This window comes from Labeo rohita, chromosome 7 (genome assembly GCF_022985175.1).
Source record: "Labeo rohita strain BAU-BD-2019 chromosome 7, IGBB_LRoh.1.0, whole genome shotgun sequence".
NCBI lineage: Eukaryota > Metazoa > Chordata > Actinopteri > Cypriniformes > Cyprinidae > Labeo > Labeo rohita.
In genome coordinates this window covers 453,440-479,074 of record NC_066875.1, presented here as the reverse complement: position 1 = coordinate 479,074, position 25,635 = coordinate 453,440, and the positions used below count along the sequence as shown (strand labels likewise).

The window sequence follows — 25,635 nt, the reverse complement described above, 5'->3', positions numbered from 1 at the left end:
ACTGAAGCTAACCAGGATGTGAAGCGGCCTGTTTATAATATTTTTGCTAATTTACCTTAAGGTAGGACGCTACAGGCAAAACCATTGTTTTCTACACTGGTTTTGACATGTTGGGTTATTTTGCTTCAATAACATTTATGTGTTTATTCTATTGCACTATGTGCGTAGTATTTTTTTTCCAATCCATATCTTTAAAAGTTTGTTTCTCCACTTCAGTATGAATTATATCCACCAAAACTTACGGTTTTATTCCACTCTGTATTCTGAAGGTTTTTACTGAGGGGTTTGTTCATATATCATTCACTCTCATTTATACAACATTTCACTCCTAAAAACATACTGAAATGTATATTTTTCTGTCTGTTGACAGTATTTTCTGATTTATGGAGTGATAAAAAGAAAAATCCAAAATCCCCCTGAAAAGACTTTTCATTTACGTTTAAATTTATGATCACACTTTATTTTAAGGTCCAATTCTTGCTATTAATGAACCATTAACTATGACTTTTGCCTCAGTAAACTCCTAATTTGCTGCTTATTAATAGTTAGTAAGGTAGTTGTTAAGTTTAGATATTGGGTAGGACTGGGGATGTAGAATATGGTCGTAGAATAAATAAGCACTAATAAACTACCAATATGTTATTAATAGGCATGCTAATAAGCAACTAGTTAATAGTAAGAATTGGTCCGCATACTGAAGTGTTACATTCATTTTAAACAAATCTGTCTAATTACATTTTAAAAACACAACTTTTTGTTATTGTCCAGCAATATAACATAATGAATGAATCAATAAATGAGACTGGGTAACAGGGTTGAAGATGTACGCTGTCACAGTAGAGGCCAAAAATAATCACGCAAACTATCCGAGGAACACTTCACAATAATGTTTGACATTAATTAACATGAACTAGCAGAGAACAAAACTTCTACAGCATCTTAGTTAATATTATTTGAACATGCACTAATACAATCTTTTTTAAATCAGAAGAATCTGTTAATACTGATGCACTAACAAAACTAACAAAAAAAATGAACAATTAACTAACATTAGCCACACTGAATAACTCCTCTAGAAATATGCTGCTCATTGTTAGTGCGAGCTATTCATTAACTCGTGTTAACAAACAAAGAACGTGTTACCAATATTTGTTTGATCAGTAATTGCAATCGGTAACAGTGTTGAGTGGTTGAGCTTAATACAGTCAACACTATTTTGTGTAAACATGGGGAATGAAATCATGTATTTGTCTTCCTGTCAGAACAAATGATCACTTCTTGTGGGTGTAACAATTTCAAGTAATGTAATTTTTGTAAACGCTTATATACAGGTTTTTTTTTGTTGTAATACTGCGATGAATTGAATGTCAACTGAGACATTGTAACTGTTCGACCCAGAGACGTCATGGGAGGGATAAAGACATTTGTTGTGTTGAAATCAGCTTTTCATGCTGATGCTGTATTTGCTATTCGACAAGATTTAGTTCACAAAACAAAAGACCATGAAAAGCAGCATCTGCTCTGCTCTGTTTTTCTCACCAAGACTCGTGTCTTTCTTACCTACAGTGGACCGATATGGGTCCATCCTGACCAAACTGCTCTTTTGTTTTATGCACTTGGCCGATGAAGTCGATGAAGCCTTCCCCTGATTTTGGCACGCCTTGTTCTGGCCAGTCTGTGAACTGGAACTGCCTGACGGTCCGTGACTGTCCGTCCTGAAAGCAGAGAGAGACGGACGAGAATAAAGGAGCTGCAGCGGCTCCCTGACACGTTACACGAATCCATTACATTTACATTTACGCGCGAGAGACGGACGGCGCTTGTCAGACCGATGACGAGTACATGACGCATCCTGAACGAGTCTGAGAAGCTCGAGAAACAACAATAATTAAGAAACTTCACGTTGATGCTAAACTGACGCCTCGGTTCCGGCGAGATACACTACTGTTCAAAAGTTTTTAAAAAGAAATCAATACTTTTATTCAGCAGTGCTGCATTAAATTGATCAAAAGTGACAGTAAAGACATTTATAATGTTACAAAAGATTTATATTTAAAAAAAAAAAACACTGTTCTATTCATCTGTGTATTCTGAAAAATAAAATGTATGATGGTTTCAACAAAAATATTGGGCAGCACAACTGTTTTCAACATTGCTAATAATCAGCATATTAGAATGATTTCTGAAGGATCATGTGACACTGAAGACTGGAGTAATGATGCTGAAAATTCAGCTTTGATCACAGCAATCAATTACAGTTTAACAGATATTTACACAGAAAACAGCTGTTTTAAATTAATTATTAATATTTTACATTTTGACTGTATTTAAGATCAAATGAAGGAAGAAGTATTTAAAAACAAAAACATTATAATTATACCAAATTTGTGAACAGTAGCATATAAGTTGAAGTAGAAAGTGAAGGAAAAACATCACATACAGTGATATATGGTATTTACATGGTACACCATGGTGAGTTAAAAACATGGTATCACCACGGCAGTTTTGGGTGTTTTTCAGTTTTGAGCTCCAGCCGCCCACAGCTCAGATGCGTGTCGTTTCACCTGAGCGTGTGAATGAGTGACTCCAGACACTAATTCCTTCGATGTGGGCGGCTGAAAAGCTTCTGACGAGAAGCTCGGAGAGTTTGCATTTCTTTAGTGATTTTGTATATCCCAGATAAGCGACGTGAGAGAGAGAGAGAGAGAGAGAGAGCGACAGATATAAAACGGCACAAATGTGCGAGTGTTTATCGGAATAAATGCTCTGATGGAATTAGAGCCCTGTGAACGCCGTCGCTCTGAGCTTTACTCAGACTGAATATGCACTACAATACAGGAATCGCATGGCAAATACGGGCAGAGGGTCTGATGCCTTACCCGTGCGTCCGTCACTTTAAACTCTCTCAGGATGTACTGCGGCATGTTGTATTCGGCCATTGGATCCACCACAAAGTACTGATATCTGGCTGAACGCTCTGCTGGCCAGTACTGATGGCACTTTTCCTGATGGACAGACACAATACAACAGTCACGCAAATGCCAGAATGCAAAAAGCATCAGCATAAATACCAGCATTGGCAGGAACAATCATTAACACTGGGGTTTAAGCAAAAGGTAAAGTAAAGAAATGAGCAGCAAACGTGGCACAGGAGATCATGACATTTGGGGAGATTTTTTGGTGTTCTTTGATTTTAAGTTTGGTGAACGGCCAATATGCAATAGCCTTAATGTCCAAAATGAATTGATGAATCAAAATTATTTTCAAGATACAACAACCCTGGATGATCTGAAAAATTCAACTGCCTTTAAAGTTGAAGTTCTTAGCAATGCATATTACTAATCAAAAAATAAGTTTTGAGATATTTAAGGTAAAAAATTAACAAAAATCTTCATGGAACACGATCTTTACGGAATATCCTAATGATTTTTGGCATAAAAGACAAATCTATAATTTTGACCCATACAGTGTATTGTTGGCTATAATATACCCGTGATACTTATGACTGGTTTTGTGGCCCAGGGTCACATCTGAGATTGAAATGGAAAAAAAAAAAAAAATTGTGACCATTTTGAATTTGGCTGTAGAAATATTTTTGTCTCATTTTCCAGAAAAATATGTAAATATCCAAAGCCATTTCTTTGTAATTATTTGTGAAATTTACAAGCACTTTATGAGTGAAATTTGTTTCTGCAACATTTTTCAGTGTACTTTCTTCAGCAAAAATAAAATAAGTAATAAATACATAAGAATACAAAAAATGCATAATCTACCACAGAACACCACTATTAACATTATATCTAATTTTCTTCCAGCATTGGCAAATAGCATTGCCCTGTTGTAAAGCACAACCCTCATGACATTTAGTCTGACTGTGACTGGGACCAGCAGTTGTCAAACACTCACTCTGCCCATCTCTCTGAGTTTGGTCAGCATCACGACGATGGTGGAGTTGTGTTCCCACAGCATCCTCCAGAAGTCTTCCGTGGTTTCGGCTAAAGGACCCTGCGTGGCGATGTAAGCCTTCTGTTGCCTGACATTCAGCGAGAGAGGAGACGTTTTTACCTTTATGCTCACAAACACACACAGACGGGCAGATCTCGGCTCTTCTGCTCACCTGTATCCGTCAATAAAGCTGGCGTTGATGTAGTCGGAGCCCTCGACTCCTCTGATTGGCTGCAGACAGACGCGTGTCGATTCGTAGGGCATGATGTTAACCAGTCTGTTTTTGAATTTGTTGCAGGGTAGATTGGCACTGATGAACCGTGAGGTGTGAGCTTTTGTGTTTGCTAACCGCTGTAAGAAACAAATCATAAACAGCATTAAAATTAGGGAAGCGTGATATCGGCCGATAATGGCTTCAAATGTAAATTTCAGCATCGGTCTTGCTCATAAGAGGAATGACTCACATGTTGCCACGTGTTCTCAGGATGTGCTAGCGATTAGATCATGTCATCAGTGTGGCTCATTCTTGAAGCTAAGTTTTGCCTTAATAGTGATTAGATTCACTGTTTTGGATCGCTGCATTTAATCTAAGAATGCACGCACAGAATGACGCGTTCGGCGTGTGATAGAGTAAACTGTAATAGCATGTGCAGTGGCAGCAACAGCAGCCTCCCCCACATCCTAATGCCTGTTCGGTAAAGATTTTTAATTTCGTAGGGGGCGCTGTTGGCCTGCTTCTAAAAAAATGAAAGTAAAATACACAAATAACATAAGCAGTAATTGATGTTATAAAATCATGAGTAAGTTTTTATTTAAAGGTCAGAAGCTATAGCTTACAAAAAAATTCACAAACATGACACTCAGGGGCGGCGCTAGGGGTGGGCAAATGGGTCTGAAGCCCAAATTTTTTCAGTAAAGCCCCAAAAGTTACCATGTCTTGTGCGCATTAAGAATTTTTCATGCACATTAAAATCATTTCTATTAAACTAGCACTTAAACAGCAAAATACTTCAGGTATCTTACTGTAAAACTTCATTATACCAATCTCATCATCGGTCACAATTAGGTTATTGTTACTGTAGCAATAAATCGCAGACTTTCTAGGACGCACGCACGCATTTAGAGCAATTATATGCATGATTAGCATTTCGCATGGTCAGTGGCAGACATTACTAAGTGTCAGGGCAACAATTCAATAAAAAATAAGTTATTATTAAGTGATTTAAATTGTAGAGAAAATGTTTTTGCTCTAATTCTAAGCAAAGCCATATTGTGCCTCTCTGCACACTGCAGTGTTTCATTATCGAATGAATTTGCAGTTTTTTAATGCGTTTTTGAATCAATGATTAACTGACCCATTCATAAAAACAGTTTCTTCGTTTTTGAACGAATCGACTGAGTCAATGACTCAAGGACTCAGTCATTAAGGCAGTGACTTGCTGCCACCTACTGACAATTTTAGTCTCGCATTTAAGTGTCATTCTATTTTTTTCTATCATTTCATATTTCTGTGTTCAAAACTTTATATTTAAAACAATCTCATAAAATGATTTATGCAAATTGTAAGTGCAGTGTAAATGCATGTAGTAGCTCCTTAAAAAACATGTGTAGGCTATAGAGCCACTTGTTCTTTAAAAAAAACAATAAAATAATAAAAAATAAAGGCAATTAACCTATATAACTTTTAAACATTTTATCTGAAGGACATCTGGGCTAAGCCCCGAATATCCACTCACCCTAGAACTGACTCTGATGATACTTGTAAATGAAATACTTTTAAATATACACTGATTTATTCATTGTAATTGTAATTAATTCATTGTAATATGGTACATTTTTTAAACTAATTATGAGCTCTAAAAGATTTTCAGAATTTTTACAACTCTTTTGCTTTAGACCATCTACAAATATTAAATCTTAAAATAAAATGTTAAGGTCACCACTGAATTTTTCTGAGAAAAAAATTCCGCGATTGCTATATAGTTTATTTATAGTTATTCTCAAAGCTTTAATGTACTGTCATTATAAAAGAACTTCATTACTGTTTATTTAATTTAAACAAATAAGTTCTTGTTAAAAACTAACCAAAATTAAAAACAATGTGCTTATAATTTCCACACAGGAGATACTTGGTGTTGTTTCCATACAAAAGAAAATAGATCGGTATGGCTATCGGCCGAAATGAGCTGAAAAATCCAATATTGTGATAGGCAAATTATTATACATATATATACATAGAGAGAGAGAGAGAGAGAGAGAGAGTCTGTCTAGACATTGTTATTGACTTGAAATCAGTTGTAAAGTTTAAAGGCCTTTGAATATCTTGAATATCTTTAAAAAGAAAGACAGATCGTCAGACAGATAGATAGATGTTAAACCAAAATAAAAACAGCGTGTTTCACTGGGGTGGCTGTTTAATGTCTTTAACCGTCTTGAACTTGGTCATGAAAACAAGAGAGTGAAGCAAATGTGGTTTATAGTGAAAAAAGTCAAGCACAGTAATGGTTAGCGCTAGCGTGAGAACGGCACAGGGGTCTCTGGGTTCCTGCAGGAGAAACCACAGGCCCCACACTGTCTCTGCGGCCGGAGTAAAGAGAGCCTGCGGTGGGCCTGAGACGGGCCAGACACCAGCAGCCAAGCCTCACCGGCGGGTCGACTGCAGGGCCGGGGCTACGCTCGCCGAGATTTCACGATGTGGCATGACATTCGATCACCTTCTTACTCTTGGTAAATAGATTTCTGTTTGACAAACTGCAGGCCGTGTAAAATGCGGCGGGGTCGAATAACAGAAGAGAGACGAGGAGCTTCCTGTGGCAGAGCCGCAGTCATTCCAGGAAGGAGGAGCCAGAGCTCGAGGTCGGATGTCTGTAAACATGTGACACGATCGCAACGTTTCGAGGCCCCTTCTGTTCAGATGCGAGTTTGATCGCGAGTTCCCGTAATCAGACGAGTCATTGGTTTGGATAACTAAAGTAGATAAGACAATGCACCATTTTAACAAGCTCTCTTTGCTAGTAGTGACGGGAAGCACAACTCTTTTCTGTGAATTGACGCATGTCTTTGGATTGTGGGAGAAACCGAAGCCTCATCCAAGTACTAGCCAAGCCAAACCTTGCTTAGCTTCCAAGATCAGACATATCAATAAATATAAGGTCAACTTTGGTCAAGTAACTATGTAGTAGGGTTAGGGTTCGGGTTCTCGGGACTCTTCGCTCAGTCTCAGAAAACGTTTTTTTCTTTTTTTTTTTGGTTTTCGAATTACGAACCCAACTCCCGATAACCTCCGTCTTACCTTAAACTCCAGCTCCATTCCGGTGACATTCTCTCCGGACTCGATCTGCGTGAGTTTCTGGATGTAGGCGTACAGGTTCCGGGCGGGAACCTCGGTGGTCCCACAGGTGACGGCCTCCTGGAGCGCGTCGTGAATGAAGACGTACTGGTCTTCCGTCTGGACCATGTAGTTCCTCTGTGCGCGCATGAGCGTCACGTGACCGTAGATGTCCACCGTCTTCTCGTGTTTAATTCTCTCCAGCATGGCGTCGATGACGATGAAGCAGCCGGTCCGACCCACACCGGCACTGTCAGCCGAAACAGAACAAGAGGACAGAACAAGAAGAATCAGGGTCTGTTTCAGACACTTTCATTGTTTGCAAACTGTGAAAAGAATGGGGCACTGCTCACAATGAGTGACCATATTTCTGTCATGAACGCTGAACGTTCGCCGCAGTCAAACAGTATTTAATGGCAGAGATTTTGGAGTGGATGAAGCCGTTCTTGATCGGCGTACACCTGCGCTCGCTATCAGAGGAAAACAACCCCTCCATTTAGCCTCTCACCCTCTCTAACCTCCATCTACAGACTGTAAAAGCCTCCATCTACTTTCCTCTTTCCATCACTTTGAAGAGGCCAAAGCTATGCTAACTTTTCAAAGCACTGCCGCTGACGTCAACCCACAGGCACTTCTCTGTGAAACACCTGAGATCAGAGCCCTTCATTAAAGACCAAAGCTCCACAAACGCTCATATTAGCGCTCTTCCTGCATGAAGACGTGAGCGCAGAGAGAATTCTTAATCAACGACGCACTTGAGCCAATGAACGGCAGCTCTACCACACGCAGAACCTTCACTAACACATATTTAAAGTTTCCAAAACCCCTTTTGAGGAGCACCCGACACGAAGACCATTCGCAAAGTCGTGAAATTATTCCGCCACCTTATTTTGGCTCTTTTTGGTCAAACTCTGACATTCAATCCTGCTCCTGGAGGGCCAACATCCTGCAGATTTTTAGCTCCAACACATTGCCTAGAAGTCCTTGGTTCGCTGGTTCAGGTATGTTTTATTAGGGTTGGAGATAAACTCTGCTGAAAATGGCCCTCCAGGAACAGGTCTGGACACCAACATATGTATATTCACACATTCAAAGACAAACCCAGAATGCACTGCAGCAAGCATGAATCCATGCATATTTACAGACAATTTAGTGTCTCCAATTCACCGTACGCTGCATGTCTTTGTGTTTGGGTTGTGGTGGAAACTTAAGCCTCATCCAAGTACTTACCAAGGCAAAGCCAAAGCCAAAATCAAAAAATATAGTTCAATCTAACTAAAAAGGACTGTTTTTAAATTAATGTAATTAAATGTATTATTATTATTATTATTATTTATTATTTTTAAAGAACTGGATTCATTCATTCCTAAATAAATAAATAAATAAATAAATAAAATGATTTATTTTAAATTTTAATTTATTTACATTTTAATAAAAAAAATAAAAATATATAATTTTAGTGTGATTTCTAAACCAGGGAAATTCATGGAAATTATTCAACTTTGAAATCTCCACTGGCACTTTTCAAAATGAACATGCTTTTTTGTTATTAAAATATTTCATTGGATAGAAATTAAAATAAAATATTTTTAAGTGAACCACGGAAAACTGGAAAAGTCATGGGCCCTTAGAATAAACAGCTGATTGAAGTAACTAGCAGGTTTGAAGACAAACAGGATTTCTTTTTTTTTTTTTTTGAGTCAAATGTTTGTTTTCTCTAGCAGTGGTTTTGTACTTTGGTTTCACACTGTAGTTTTCTTAAATTAAAGTCATTTTTTGTGTAAATTCTGTCCTCTAAACTATTTGCACTGAAGGCTTGATTTGTGTTTTCAGAGCATTTTTCATTTTATGAGCTAAAACAATGGTTTGGTATGATCTTGTACATAACCATTCCCCTTTTTTTCCTTTAATTGTGTGGCGATTCAAGACGGCATGTTGTCCCAAAAGGTCAATGTGTTAAATGGACAATATTTCTGAGAGGGCAATATTAGTGGAAATGTTGCAGCCAAGAAAAACTAGAGCCTACGGTACTTTCATAAAACAAACCAGCCCTGAAATATCCACCGCCAGCAGCAAGGCTTCATTTCCTTTATGCAAAATCAATGTCTTTTGTGTTTTGAGGGTGAAATATGAGGAGGTCGTGTTCTTGACAGGTTTCATGAGACTCACTCAAACATACTTCTGAAATCACCGCCACTCACGATCCCTCCTCCGTCTGTCCGTCCAGTGACCTCTGTGACATTCAATCATGCGCTCGGATGGACTTTCTCTTTTGTTGCGATAACGGCTGGCTGCGTGCGCTTCGGCGGCGACCCGCGGGTTACAGGTGACAGCGGTAAACGCCCTCTTTACAGCCGCCACGGCCCACCAGCCGCCGCACACACGCGCACGATCGGCATCGATCGCGTGACGTCTGGCAGATTTCACGAAAGCGTTAAGCGCGTGCAAATTTCATTCTGCGGCAGGCGAATCGTTTAACGGCGATAAATGCACGAGGCCGTTTCCAGCGCGCTTAATTACCCACGAGCGCGGGTGGAGGAGGAGGAGCGGCCGAAGCGGCAGCTTTTGTTTTGCCTGACAAACAGCACATATAATCTCCTGCCCACACGCCAGCGCCTCACGTGACCCCGACGGCTTAAAACTTTCTCCGCTCTTGCCGAAGGATGCGTCAACTTTTCTGACACCCGCCACGAAATGAAAGAAAGAGGTTTTTTAATGGTCAGACGGGAGCCGGCGGAGGGGGATGGTGTTTTGGTACGGATTAAAGTCTCGCTGTCGAGCCGTTATCTGATCTGAGGCGAAAGGAATTCAAAGTCTCCGTCCCAATGAATGATATTAATTCCCGTATTCAGCGCGCACGCCGGCCAGAGAAAAGAGGGGAAATAAGGATTTTTCAATTTCAAGCGCTCCGCTGGGAGCTCTAATTAACTGCCGTATGTGTTATTTTTAAGGGTTTACTAATCCTTGTTTTCTATCTGGCAGTTTTCCGATGGAAGCTCGTGGCTTGTCGTTTTTGCATGCCTCTCTCTGCCTGATGTTTTTGTGCCGCTTTCGCTTAGAGGGGAATTTAACAGATGGTTTCATATCTGGGTTTTCCATAAATGCAGAGCGCCTCATGTTCTGCCATGCACCAAAATCATGGATTTTTGTACAGAGACACACAGTTGAGTCTCGTAAAAGCGTGCTTTTAAAACTTGAGATCAATCACTGCTTTGACCAATCCATTTTTTTTTTTTTTTTTTTGACCAATCCATCGATCTCTTTTTTTTAATACGCACACAGGTAAACTAATACACTGTTTGCCTGAATTAATCAATATTTTACATTACACTGATTTTCAAGTGAAAAACATGGAATATTTTAATCTTGACAGACAAACAGCAGACACAAAAGATGAAAGTAATTCTTCAAAAACACACTTCAGTTTAAAGGTTTGGGGTTGGTGTGAAAGACGCCTCTTCTGCTCACCAAGGCTGCATTTATTTGATCAAAAACACATTAAAAATTGTGAAATAATATTACAGTTAAAAAGAGCTGTTTACTGTGTTAATCTATGTAAAAATGTATTTTTTTGTGATCAAAACTGCATTTTCAGTGTCACATGATCCTTCAGAAATCATTCTAATATGCTGATTTGCTGCTCAACAAACATTTCTGATTATTATCAATGCTGACAACAGTTGTGCTGCACAATATTTTTATGGAAACCGTGATTCATTTTATTTTTCAGGATTCATGGATGAATTTAAATGTATTTAACATGATAAATGTCTTTATTGACACTTTTGATCAATTTAATGCATCCTTGATGAATAAAAGTATTCGTTTCTTTACAAAAATACGATGAACCGTAGTGCACGTTTAATTATTAATTATTATAATGTTTAATGCATATGTTATTGCTGTAATCTCATGACTGTTAATTATAAAAAAATCAACGGAAGTGCCATCAGACCTGCAGTGCACCACCATGGGTCCGGCGTCCGGCGGGTTGCAGGATTTGACCCTGCGCAGGAAGGCCAGGAACGGCGTGGGATGTTCCGGGACGCCGTGATCCGGCCACGCCGTGAACTGGAACTGCCGCACCTCTCGCTTCTCGCTGGAGCCGTTCTGAATTCGAGAGAAACATTTCAGCCAAACATCAAAACGGCCATTATTTAGTCGCCCCCCAAACCTGCATGTAGTTATTTTAGCACAAAAAGATGCTTTCTGGAGCTTGACGGCGACATGAGGGCGAGTAAATGACCGGATTTTCCTTTCGCACGAGGTGATCACGTACCTTGTAAAGCGCAAACGTTCGGACGCAGTACGTGGCCAGCTCCACCGTGTCCAGCAGCGTGACCTGAATGAGTCCGTACGTCTCCGTCCCTCTGTTGGGCCAGTACTGGTCGCACTTCACCTGAAACACACACACGCGCATCACGTTGGTTTAAAGCAGCAGAAGGACTGCGGGATCAGCGCCGTTCCCATTTCCTGCTGACAAGCGGATTTCTCAACACAGCAGCGAGTGACAGACGCTATAATTACTATCTCAAGCGCTCTGTCGCAATCACATTACAGCCGGCGTCATTACCATTATAGATGTTGGCTGCATTGTGAGCGTCTCACGAGCGTACGGCGGCCGCCCCGTCAGGAGGAAACGAAGAAAAACACGAAGCCTCCAGGTTACTAGAGGAAAAACGCTGTGCTTCTCGCGTTGGATGCAGGTCTGTCTAAATGCAAACAAGAGCAGGATCTGAACGATCATATTCTGCTAATAACATTAGGACGCTGAACGCAGCAGGTGAATTTCTCGACGCTGAGCTCATTAAAATGCGTCGAGTCGAGGCGCTCCAGCGTTTGTGTGCGTCTCCAGTCCATCTTTATAGCAGCCGTCAGTCTATGGATTCATGCAATGGACAATTCGCAGCGCAGAGAATAAACGCAGGAAAAATCAAGGCCTCAATTTAAATTGTGCAGCTCATAATGGGAGCTGAAGACAACATGATGTGCCTCAGAGAAGAAATGAGAAGCAATCTGAGAAAACACACACACGCGTCAATGGTGCAAATGAGGAAAGGATGGGAATAAAATGTGGGTGAAATCTGTAAAAATTGAGCATGACATGGATTGTAATATTAATTAGACCAATAATCAGTTCGACAAAAGCTTTTAAACCTGTTTGGAAACATTTCATTTAGCCATAATTGAGATAATTTGTCAAAAATAATACTGTTATTGCTGCTGCTTTCCTCAAATAGAGCACAAAACAGGGCCATAAAAAACAAACAGCGAAAAGAGCTGCTGTACTGTCAGAAAACCCTCAGGAGGAGAATCTCACTTTCATTTGAGCTGGTTTATTTTCTGCTTATATGTCATTTGAAATTTTTTTCACAACCCTATTACTAAAATTTAAGACATAAATACAGGTCAATACCCTGGTTTATTTTGTCAATTATTTGCCTGCTAAAAAAAAAAAAAAAAGCATTAAATGGAAAAAAAAAAATTGCCATACAGTGTAATACCCTGGTTTGTCAATCATTTGCCTATAAATTAAATAAATAAATAAATAAATAGGAAAAAAATGCTATAAAACTCTTAATATATTCATTTATTTAGTTTAGCTTATGACACTAATTAACACTAGTAAATAATCAATATTACACGTCTTGTTGTCATTGCTGTATCATTTTTAAATTGTTACATATCGTTGAGTTTTTAGTTAAGCTTTTTTTAAATGTGAGATAATAGTTTATCAAATATGTCTGACAGTTTTCTAATAAATAAATAAATAATACAGAAAAAAAGATTAAATAAATAACTCATCATAAATCATAAATAATGTATTATATTCATGACAAGCGCCAGATGCAGTGCACCTGCAGAGAGACTCCGCCCACATGCAGTTCTGATTGGCTGTGATTTGTGATTGATTTGTCGTGTCTGGTCTGCACAGATTGCTGGAATCTTATGGCATGGCGTTTAGTTAGAACACGCCGTAAGCCACGAGTAGTGATGTCAGAGCGTGTCGTACCCTGGATCTTTCCTCCAGTTTGGTCATCATGACGATGTTTGCGCTCCGCTGCTCCCAGATCATCCGCCAGAAATCGCCGAAGGTCTCCGGCAGCGCGCCTTGAGTGGCGATGTATGCGTTCTGCTTCCGGTAGCCGTCGATGTAGTTTGCGTTGATGTAATCGCTGCCTGGAATACCTGCCGAAACACAGCAGAACACAATGATAACAAGAAACATACTCAACCATTTGAGTTTTGAGTTGAAAATAGCATGTTTCTATTTGGATGCTAATGTTTTTTCAAGTGCTGTCAAACAATTAATCACAAAATAAATAAACGGTTTTGTTGACACAATATATGTGTGTACTGTGTATATATAATAAAATATTATATATATATATATATATATATATAAATTTATTATTCTCAAAATATATACTGTACGTATATATATATACACATAATAAATACACACAGTATAAACATTATGTAAACAAAAAACTTTTATTTTGGATGTGATTAATCACAGTTAATCGATTGACAGGCACTAATACAGAGAGAGATTTTTTTTTTTTTTTTTTTTTTACTATTTTCTGATTTATGGAGTGATAAAAAGAGAAATCCAAATTAGTGCATATTTAATTAAATAATGTCATGATTGCATATTTAACCATAAAAAAAAAAATACACTGTGATTAATCAGCTGGGCAAGTATGGTGATTTATTAGTCGTTAGTTCAAATGTTTTCTCTGTGCCCTAAAGATGCTTTAGATTAGCGTCGATCAAACTGACTTTCATTTAGAGATTTAAGTTTGTTCAATTTTTGTTTGTCATCCATTTATTTATCAATAGCACATCATTTAGAAGCATAACATTTTGCACTAAGCACACGCTCTCATTCTTCATTATGATCATACTAGAATGAGTTCAGTAAAATCATCAAAATTCAGACGGAAGTTTCCATAAAACGGCCCTGAATCTTCATTTCATACTGCATATATTTTGTAATTTCTGATGAGCAGACCTTCATTCTCAGTGAGGAAAAGCAGCGGAATAAACTGAAACTAAGTGAAGACGTGTGAGAAATCTGGAGAAAATAGAGCGAGGCTTGATTTCTGCTGTTAAACGGCTGACAGCGCGTCAATGCTGCAGGACGAGCGGTTCGCAGCTCAGCTCACACATGCACCGGCGAGATAAAACTCATCCCAGCGTTCCCTCGCCCGCCCGACGCCCCCGCTCACGCTCTGTCTGTCTCTACTCCAGGTGAATTATTTTACAGAGAATTAATAAATAAATTAAAAACTCCATGTTTTTCATTTTCTCATCCATTCTGTGACTGACAGGAGAGAAAGACAATTAATCCTGCGTTTTCTTCTTTCTGTTATAGACAAAAGAGGCCAAAATGACACACAGACATAAAAAAATTTGTACTGAACAGGTGTGTGTGTGTGTGTGTGTGCGTGTGTGTGTGTGAGCGTGTGAGCGTGTGAGTGCGCCTCGAATAGCCACATAATTTCAAATGTATATTTGACACATCATGTTCCAAAACCTAGTGAGCAGCCTAGGGTGCATTTCAAGACAGGATCACATGTATCCTACACAGACGAAGAAATAAAATAAAATAAAATAAAATAAAATAAAATAAAATAAAATAAAATAAAAAATAAAATAAAAATAAAAAATTAAATAATAAATAAAATAAAATAAAATAAAATAAAGTAAAATTAAATAAAATTAAATAAAATAAAGCATTTTTCTTGTTGTCCATTAAAAAAAAATACAATAAAATAAAATATTATTTGAAAATAAAATGAAAATCAGAAAAACTGTCTTGGCAGCTAACTAGAATAACTGCATTTAAGTTGAGGCGCAAGTTAATACACACACACACACACACACACACACACACACAAGAAACTCAAAATTACACCAGCGCCAGAATAAAGCATGACAAGTGTCACTAAATGGTTAAAATGCTTAACTATTGCTAAACTGGAATCAGTTGTGAGTGAGTTGATGCTGCTCAGGACTAGGCAGGCAGTAAATATCAGTGAAGTGCACTAGGATTAAAACACAGCCAGTGTTTCTCCATCATCTGTCTCAGATTGTTTCATCTCAAAATTAACGTGAACCGGCCACCGGTATCCATTAGTGGGTATGGCGTATGAATGAAGCAGATCTGTGTGTGGTACACCAGCACACGCACACACACACACACACACACACACACACACACACACACACACACACACACACACACACACACACACACACACACACACACACACACACACACACACACACACACACACACACACACACACCGAGGGCCGTTTGAGTTTGATGTGGATTTTCTGCAGCAGTTCATCACACTATTTCATTTCTCATTGTGAAAACACAAAGCCGGCACGTTTATCAGGGCCGGACACGGCAGATGGGCATTTATTTGTGTCATTGTTCGCTGGGCAAATCTGTCATTTAACACAGTTTGGAGGGAAATTAGATGTTTTATTTTGGGATTGTTTTTTTTCACATGGAGAAAACTGCTCATCAGTTCAGTATGAATGTGTAATGCTGCTGTTGACACTTAATCAGTATTTTGTTTGGGTTTTCCATTAAAATGATTTGAGCATCCTTAAAACAAGATGAATTTACTTGAGAATCTACATAGCATATATATAAAGACTTGTGTTATATATTGTATATATGGTGAATTAAATATTTTAAATATTAAATATTTGTAAACCTAATTCAAGATGTATTCTTTGAAAACAAGTCATAGTATCTATTTTGCACATGTATCATTTTAAGGATGTTTAGACATTTTTTATTGGAAAAGAAAATGTTTGGATGCTGAAATAAAGAGAAGTGATGAACGTACCATCGATGGCGGAGAGCAGGACTCTGGAGTGATCGTAGGCGATGACGTTGGCGTATCTGTTCTTTGGTTTATTGACCTCCAGGTTGGAATGCTCCCACGTGAACTGCTGACCGGGATCGATTGACTGAGGAGAAATGAGGAATATGGATTAATGATATGCATTAATGAGCTCTCATTAGCATCAGAGCTAAACACAGACGCGGCTCACGTTACAGTCGTGTGCTAACCGTTGGCTCGGACTCGACATACTCTGAGCGTCTCGCGGCCAATAATATCCGTCTGAAATAGAAAGACGCGTCCCGACCCGCGCGGCTATGATCAGCATTCAGCGTCTGTATTAATAGAGCGGCGACTGTAACGCGTCATCGAACGAGAGCGTTCAGAAATAAACGCTGCTGCTGGGTGGAAACGCGCTTCATCAACAACTATCCTGCTGGAATACAGAAACAGCCAATGCATTACTGACACGACACTCAGGCATTCATGAAATGAAAAAAGTCACTGCACAAATGAATGAACCCATTTAGAATGAATTTATCATCAAATTAAATCTTTAAGAAAAATGTTATGACAAATGTCTGACAAATTAATAAATGAATGGATGAACAGATAATAATAATAATAATAATAATAATGTGCACAAATTAAAAGAATGAATGGAGTAACTCATGGACAATGAATGAATGAAAGCAATTATAATCATTTAATGGGTGAATTAATTTCTTTTAATATATTTATAATTATATAATATTATATATGTTATGAAATGAGATAATGGAATATGTGAATAAACAATTGAACAGATTAATAAAAAAAGTACGAATTCAAAGAGAAAATGCATGAATGGACTACCTAATGCATAATTTAATGAATTAAAAAAATAATAATAAATCGACAAATTAACCATTAATCAGAAAGAAAGAAAGAAAGAAAGAAAGAAAGGTTAATGGAATAATGAAAATGGAAAAACTAATGAAAATAATAATGAATAAGAATGCAAAAACACATGCAACACATGAATGAATGAATGAACTGACAAAAATAAAGAAATCAACAAGTAAATCAATAAATGAATTATGAATAATCAAATTAACTCAAAAATAAAGGAATCATCGAGTGAATGAATGAATTAATGAAAAGATAAATAATTGGAGAAATTAATAATTTAATGCACAAAAGAGAAAGAAAGAAAGAAAGAAAAAGAATGAACAAACAAACAAACAAACGAATGAATGAATGAGAAAGGAATTAAAGGAACTAATGAAAATTAATGATCAAAAAGAAAGAAAGAAAGAAAGGTTAATGAATTTATGGAAAATGTTACTAATGGAAAAAAAAAATGAATAAAATAATGTGAAACACATGCCATTCATGAATGGATGAATGAATGAATGAACGAACGAATGAATGAATGAACACAAATGCATCTGTGACGCGCGCACTCTTCCTGGCGTCGCCGCATTTGTCAGGAAGTGGGCCGATTAAAGGTTTGAGCACTGAGCTTCTTAAAAACAGGTGTGGGCATGAAAGAGCGCGGGACGAGTCTGCCAGTGAAAGAGCTTTTGTGCACAATATGACCTCAGCGTCAGTCTTATGTGCCGTTTGCAATTTTTTCCCATTTACTTTAATAATGAAATTATTCAGTCTCCGCAGTGTCTTTTGAAAATGAAAAGATGATACGCATCTGCCTGCGAGCCCAGCTCTCCGCGTTGACAAATTTCAAATTACAGTTTTCAGAGGAGCGTTGAATGAATGAAAATTGGTCCCGTAAGCGAAGAGGGGAAAGTAATGTCTTCATGCCTTGAATAGATTTTAAAGGATCACGCAGAGATGTGCTCCCTTTCAAACGGCGCTTTTGTCCACTGATGTGCCCTTTCAAACAAGAGCAGACGACTGCAAACAAATCGCAGCCCCACTTGGACAAATTACGCTCAGAAATAGCAAAGCGATAAACGCTCCGAGATCGTCAATAGCCCGAGCAGATATTTCACTTTCGACACGTACGGCCGCGAGTCTGGAGACGCCGCTGCTGTTTTAGCAGTAAAGCACGAGCGCTTGTTTGCGTAACCTCGACAAGAAGCAAACGGGCCTCCGCGTGAAGAACCGTAAATTGACAGCGGTGGTATTTTTCTGTCGGGGCGAGTCGCCGCGCCGCGCCATAAAGCGTCACTAAAGATGACAAATCTCCCGTTAAGCTGCGTCATTCTGCCCAAATCTGTTGAAACATTGCTCGTGAACTCGCCCGCTTCATTGTGCTGCTGAAATTACTTTCTGTGCCCATGCGAAAGCGCCCCAGAATGACAATCCCGTGTGTTCGAGCTCAGCTCTGGCAGCCGTCTTGGCCGAGCTCCACGTCTGACCTCATGCTCGCGGACCGCAGGCCGAGGGGCCCGGCGGCAGAGTCTCACGGCCCAAAAACGATCCGTCACGTGAACGCCGGCGTCGCCGAACGACCTGTGTTTTTGTCAACGCCGGAGATAAGGAGATTACATCCAGAAACAGCCCACCTGACCTTTCCTACGCCGGCACGGTAAATGACAACAGAGATACGGCGGGAAATGTTTCATTGTAAGTGCGACTGATACCATCGCATTTGTGAGCAGCAAACGTTCATCGGGTCAGAACCGAAGAGCGACCACGTAAATAGTGGTGATCCGTCTGAACGCATGATTGCCGGGGTGTTTCTATGTGGTTGCTAGGGTGTTTCTTATCAAATCAGTCATAGTAACAGTCATAGCGATTCCTGACTTCCAGTAATATTGCTGAAAAACATTCATGTGTTCCCTTAAGTTGTTGTCTTTTAAACATTTTAGAATTTGAAATATTTTCCAAATTTAAACACGAAGTTTTTGCTTGTTTGTTTGTTTGTTTTTAAGATAAAAAAGGGTTGCCATGTCCACTTATTTTAAGAAACTCTTATTACACATCTTTGGGCTCGCTGTTTTGCTCAGCTCATAAAGTGTTCCAGTTGATGGTTTGATAAATTAGGCAGAGGCAGCTCATGATATTTGGGTATGTGGCTTATTTCCAAGTTTATAATGGGCTTGTTCTTAGTTGTTTTTTTCTATCAAGATTTGGCAACATTTATAAGTTAAGACGGATCTTGTTCTCTGTGATTTCTTGCACTGCACATACAGATAAGACACAGAACTCTCATACATGTTTAAATATGTAGCTGGCCAATGACAACTCTCTAGGTGACTAATCAAATATTAAAAAGTGACAGTAATCATGGGACTTAAGATGCCCTCTGGATCATCTCAAACCATGCAGGAGAATGTGATCACCAACTTACTTAAACTAAATGACCAAAAAAAAAAAAAAAACTCAAATACCAAACACTTTCAAAAATCGCTGAGTGAAATATGGACCTTCTGGGTAGGTTTTTCAACTTAACTATTGCTTAAAAAGTCGAATATTTCTTGCTTAAAATCAGCCTAAAATAAGTTGGAAATGAACATTTATTAAGGTGTTCAATAAATGAACATTAATTAATAAGTTGAATAAATAACTAATTAAGAAACATTTTTAATTGTGTATCAATACATTTTTACCTTTTGATTATTGTTGATGCCTCTAGTAATTATGTGTCTGATTTTTAATTTACAACCTATTTTAGGTTCATTTTAAGCCAGCCATATAGTCATTTTTAAGCAACAGTTGAGATAAATAAAACTACCCAGAAGGTTGGGTTAAACATTTCACCCAACAGCTGTGTCGAAGCAAACCCAAGATTTTTTAGAGTGTAGTTGTTCTCAACCAGGTGACCTAAGCATACACCCGAGGAGGACACAAAATGTCTTAAAATGATTTAAAATAAGACAAAACAAGGCTTAAAGTAATCTGAACAGCTATGATTCAAAATGTAACCTCGCATCATGTTTCTTTACTCAACCTCTATTTTTATTTAAAGGGGTCATCGGATGCAAACTTCACTTTTTCATGTTGTTTGAACATTAATGTGTGTTGTCAGTGTATGTGCAAATCTACACTATAATGATAAAAATCCATGCAGTGGTTTTTAATTAATCTGTAAAAATAATATCCCCTTTTTCAAATCGAGCCGTTCTCAGATGTCTGTCGTTGTGGCGTCACATGACAGAGGCCACTCCCACAATAGTTGATTGACATGAGCGTCTGACCTCAGATCAGCTGTCACAGTCCAGCCTCCATTGTTTGGATGTCAGAGCAGGGATGTAAGTTAGACAAGAATTGAGCGATTGAGGTGTTGTGTTGCTGGATGTAATAATGAACATAGTGGTCGTCATTTACTCCCGACATCTGAGCCGCTGAAGATGCAGTAGATTACGTTTGTTTGTGAAGGGAATGCGCCTCCCGATCTACATATATCCGTCTGTGTTCGTGCAAATTATTCGTGATCCAGCTTCACTTACAGCAGAAGTGTGTATAAGCGTTTTTTATGAATCTTCGCGATCGCCTTTCCTAATAACGTGGTAGTTAGGAAGTTTAGTGGCTAAACGCGGCTAAAGTAAACAAGATCGTCACTCCACAGAGAGAAGAGAGGGGCGGGGTGAGCAGAGCTCATTTGCATTTAAAGGAACAACCTCTTAGAATGGGATGATTTTTGCTGAGCTGATTTTGACAAGGTAAAACGGGTGTTGTTTTACACAACCATTGAGAATTTTTAATCAAAGTATATTGGAGACTTTTCATTAAGACCCTAAAGAATCATATCAACTTGTGGAAAATGGGCATCCGGTGACCCCTTTAAGAATCAGAGTTATAAAATATATTTTTTGATAGAAATTGTTATATATATATATATATAAGATAATTGTAATCAAAGGTCTAAATCAACTGTTAATCAAAAATAATGTTTGTACATGTGGGTAAATACTGTAGTTGAATTATTATTATTATTATTATTATTTATTATTATTATTATTATTATTACTACCATTCCCAGCTTCAGTGTCAAAAACCTTGGAAACAAAACCAGCTTTTTTCATGAAGAAAGTAACAAGTAACAATGGCTGACCATTACCTCATATTCCTGCGAAAACTTCAAGTTGTCGTTCGCTTTCAGGCGCTCGATGTGATCGGCCAGCTCCATGACTGGAATGGGAGGGTGACTGGCCATTCCTGCGGAGAGGAGACAAACAAAGAGTCTCGATGTTAGCGCTAGCACCCCTGAGCCTACGTTGAGAGATGGGCGTTATAGAAGATGAAGGATGTGAGGTTTGTTCGGCCTGTATGATTGAACGAAGCAGCCACATGCTCGAAGAAAATGGACACAGAAGCCGCACAGAGCATTCCTAATGAAGAGAAGAATGTTATTCGTCCGCAAGCGTTAACATGGAGGGAAACATGGTGGAAAGATGGAGTAGAGTAGAACGTTAGGGGCTGGATATTAAAAGTTTGAGCCGGCGATGAGTCTAAGGGAATGCGACATATCAAACCCCGCCTCCTGCGCTGGCGTGAGGCAAAGCGGTGTGAGGAGATGAACGCATAAATAAATGAGTCAGTCCAGAGAGGAAGTGAAGGAAATGAACAGACACAGTGGCATATGTAGAAACAAGAACGACTAACTTGACAAATGGAGGTTACTGGGGTAAACCGATGTGGCTGAACCTGCAAAGGAAAAGGGGACGGGGATAAATCATACTAGCTGACGTTAAAACAAGCAAATGTGGTGATCGGTCACTATCGGAACTAAAAAGAGGCAGCAGAAACACAGTCTGAAATGACAGTCGACAGTTCGCAAACAACGCTACAACTTCATCTCTAGGTTCATTGGTTAGTAAAAACAAACTCACACATGCTAACGGCTAACGCACGACACACATGCGGAAAATGAGGATAACACGTTCGGAAGGGGAAAAAACAAGAAGACACACAAATGTCGAAAACAAACGTAACAAGGACAGAGAAGATGGCGTGCACGTTCGTCATGCGCGTGTTTGTTTGTTCTCTGAGGGCTTCGGCTGTGAAATTCGCAAAGAAGCCGCGTGTCTGCGAGAGAGTTTGTGTTTGCACTGCAGAGGATGCTTTTGAATAGTCGAGGAGCAGAAGCTGCTCTCTGATAACCGGTTTGCATAACAACAGCCTGCGTGCCGCAGAAAAAGAGGCCGTACGCTTGGACGTGGTGCTGCGGTTCTTTCATCTCTGGGCTGATAGAAGAGGGCATTAGCTAATGGAGGCAGCAGGAGAGAGCTGCCATCCACCGCCTCTCAAGACCCATTACCAGCCGCGGTGACAATGAAACTGCCATTCGGAGAAACGCATCGGAGCGACATCAAGCACCCTCAAGATGAAAATTGAGATGGGGAGGAGGGGGGAGTGACCGCACGACGGCATCAAGGGTTTGAAGAGAGGAGGGCTAATGCAGAGGCCGTTCTCGCTGAAGAGAGGGATCTTCAGCTGTCGAGAGCCTGCGTTCATGCTGCCTGAAGGGAAAATGGAGGATGCAAAGCTTCTCTAAGAGGCTGTTTGCGAAAGAGGGGCGCCAGTCCGCTAATAAAGAGCCGCTGAGAGGATTGAGTGCGTGGAACATCGCTCTCCAAGCCGCATCGCAATGCAAACCTGACACGTGAATCCGAACCGCCGTAGAGGGATATCAAAACCAATGTCACTGCCGTGTAAGGATGGGAATCGAGTTCGACGGCAACATGAACGATTCTCTGTGCACTCGATGAACGGCTCAAGAGGAAAACCAAGCTTGTACCAGCCCAAGGTGGTTTGACTGGGCTCGTGGCTTATGAAAACCGGGCTAGCGGCCAGCTAAGACCAGCTAACCACCTTAGGACAGTTGAAGCAGTTTTTCTTCTGTTCGGTAAACAAGCGTTTATCGAGATCGGCATCGGCTGCGTTGACCTCACGACACTTCCCAAACTCTGCGGTCACGCTTGCCTGCTTTCAAACACAAATGTGTCTTGAAGCCCCAACAAAATATACAATAACCAATGGAGCTTTAAAGGTTTTGGTTAGCAACAAATGTCACTCCTCAGTGAGCTTCTATGAATTGCTGTGTGGGAAGTGAGTCTTTGGGTTTGGCTGATTGGTCTCCCAGTCTGACCGCTGCCCAAAACCCATTTAAAACCAGCCTAAGCAGTGGAAACCAATGGCTGGTTGGATAAACATAGCCACCCTGTTAAGACTGGGTCTTAACACAGATAAAAGTCAATCAGTCTTACGCGTAAGACTAGGCTAAACAGTTTACGCAACCAGCCACGGCTTGGTGGCAAATGCTGGTCTGAGCAATTTTCATCAGAAAGGTGAACAGTTTCCCTCTAGTCCATCTGTCTTGCTCTTGCAGTCCAGGTGTTTCTGACAGACAGACAGATGGACTCCGGTTCAGTGTGTTTAGAGCCGGTCTCGCTGGCACCCCGGTTCTCCTCTGAGAAACTAATGGAGCAACTGTTGTCAACGCTGTTCTGCCCCTCAGAAAATAAATCTATAGGTCTTCACGGCTGGCCGCTCTAGAACCGAGCGCACTCCACCTTGTACACCAAGGTCAGGAGGGAGCAGCCGCTCGCCACTCAACAATTCCCACATTCCTCTACGACTCGTTCACACTCCGCTGCTTTCAAACACAGCGGCCCGCCTTCGCGTGTGTGTGTATGTGCGTGTCTTGATTCACCAACTGAATATACAATCACCAGCAGAGGTTTTGAGAGCCAGTGGCTTGAATATACATCTCCGTAGTGTTCCTCGGCTGGCATTGGTTAGTCACAGTATTTGCTCTTCTGGTAAAACCAATGAGCTGTTATGAATGTGTTGCGAGGAGTTCTTGGGTCAGCTGTAAAGCTGCAGTCCCAGAGTCCGGAGGGATTTCCTGCCCTTCCGTCTGTCCTGAAGCCACCTGTCCTGTGTGTTTGTGAGTATTCAGGCGCGTCTCTGTATGTTTGGCTCCATATGGCTTAAAGATCCTCCCATTAAACCTTTAACATGCTGAGCAAAACAAGAGCACCGCTTTGACCTTTCATAGGTCGGTTTGTGTCCACGGACTCATTTAAGACTGTGTTTCTGAATGTGACACCGAGGCGTCTACAAGCTGACCAATGCGACACCAACATGCTCCCAAATCTAGTGAGATGGCTTGTTGTCTACATAGGCAGCATCTATAATTGATCCTCTTGAGTCACTGATTTGACGTATTCCACAGAGGCAGCACCACACAATTCATGAACCACAACTGACAGACCTTGTAATCAACATTTATCTTACTTATGGACGACATATTTGCTGAGCTTGTCACAACGCATTCTGCGATTGCAATGCTGCCATAAAACTCAGCCAAAATGAAACGTTTTCTAAGACAACACAATGACACTGTATGGATTTTGAGGAGCCTTCAAGTCTAGAGTGCATCTGTAAATGCTGTCTAGGTAGGCAGCTCACTAGGAACAGAGCTAGTGTGTTTTAGATCAGTGTTTCCCAGTTCTGATGCCAGAGTTCCCCCCAATAATGCACATTTTGTACATCTCTCTAATCAAACACATCGGATTCAACTCATCAGCCAAAATATGCACTGTTGAAGGTACCAGGGTTGGGAAGCACCGCTCTAGACTTCTCACGTTCCTCATGATTCAAGCATTTCTAGGTCTAGGCTCTTCACTTCATTGACAAAGAGTTGGAATCAGACCCTTTTGTTGAAGCTTCTTTGGACAATCTGTTTAAAACTCAAGGAGTTGGCTGATGGTTTGTATTTGATGGTGAAGGTGAGGAGGATGGCGCTGAGCTGCTCTTACCGGGTGTCTGGAAGTTCAGACGGCGTAGCTCCACGGGGTCGGTGGGGTGATGGGAGGGCATTTCTTTACCGCTGGGCAGACTGCCTTTCCTGGCCTCTGACTCTGCCCTTTTCCTGAAAAAACACATCACATACTTCAGGACAAAGCTGTGTTTGGACTATCAGAGCAGCACTGCAAGAGGTCAAGCAAACACGCTTGTGCTGGAAATGTAAATGTGACACGTCCCGGTGTTTTGTGTGCTCGACTGTGCCGTGACCACCGCGTGTGTCTCGGGTACGGCTCTTCTACACGCTCTCACCTGTCTGGTTGACTGCTCCAGTGAAAGCGGCGGGAGGGGAGAACAGAGGGTTAGTATGCAAGACAAGCACAGATCTCCTCATCACAGCTGCTGATATACAGAGCGACTTTGCATTCGTTGGTTTTCCGATGATCCGTTGTATTAAAACACATCCACTGCGCCACTGATCCTAACTAGATTTGGTGACAAAACATACTCCTTATCTCACAGTGTTGTTTCACAAGTAATTTTATGTGTTATTCTAATAGAAGTTTCTGCTGCTCTCCAATGCTGCATTTATTTAATCAAATATACAATAAAAAATTACATATATTATTCCAAGTTAAAAGAACGGTTTCCTATGTGAATATACAGTAAAATGTATTTTATTCCTGTGATCAAAAAAATATATAATTTAATTTCCAGGCCTGACAATTTGCGCTGATATTTATGGGTTTTTCATTGTTCGTGTTTTGTGTACCTGTCTTGACAGCAGGAATTG

The 25,635-nt window shown here is 40.0% G+C and overlaps 1 protein-coding gene across 42 annotated transcripts in view; it reads right to left on the bottom strand.

Annotated features, from left to right (window-relative positions):
• LOC127168251 (receptor-type tyrosine-protein phosphatase delta) overlaps positions 1–25,635 on the bottom strand; it is a 311,712-nt gene that overhangs the window by 4,542 nt on the left and 281,535 nt on the right. For 16 of the 42 annotated variants that reach the window (XM_051114908.1, XM_051114912.1, XM_051114928.1 and 13 more), the window contains 13 exons: positions 25,155–25,169; positions 24,857–24,969; positions 21,696–21,737; positions 21,151–21,248; positions 16,146–16,269; positions 13,287–13,462; positions 11,553–11,672; positions 11,229–11,383; positions 7,238–7,523; positions 4,118–4,296; positions 3,907–4,033; positions 2,880–3,005; positions 1,561–1,715 (listed from right to left, as the gene is read on the bottom strand). In XM_051114908.1, coding sequence (XP_050970865.1) covers positions 1,561–1,715; positions 2,880–3,005; positions 3,907–4,033; positions 4,118–4,296; positions 7,238–7,523; positions 11,229–11,383; positions 11,553–11,672; positions 13,287–13,462; positions 16,146–16,269; positions 21,151–21,248; positions 21,696–21,737; positions 24,857–24,969; positions 25,155–25,169 — 1,716 coding nt within the window. The remainder of the gene's footprint in view (positions 1–1,560; positions 1,716–2,879; positions 3,006–3,906; positions 4,034–4,117; positions 4,297–7,237; positions 7,524–11,228; positions 11,384–11,552; positions 11,673–13,286; positions 13,463–16,145; positions 16,270–21,150; positions 21,249–21,695; positions 21,738–24,856; positions 24,970–25,154; positions 25,170–25,635) is intronic. The other 26 variants (XM_051114924.1, XM_051114925.1, XM_051114948.1 and 23 more) reach the window with 5 other exon arrangements.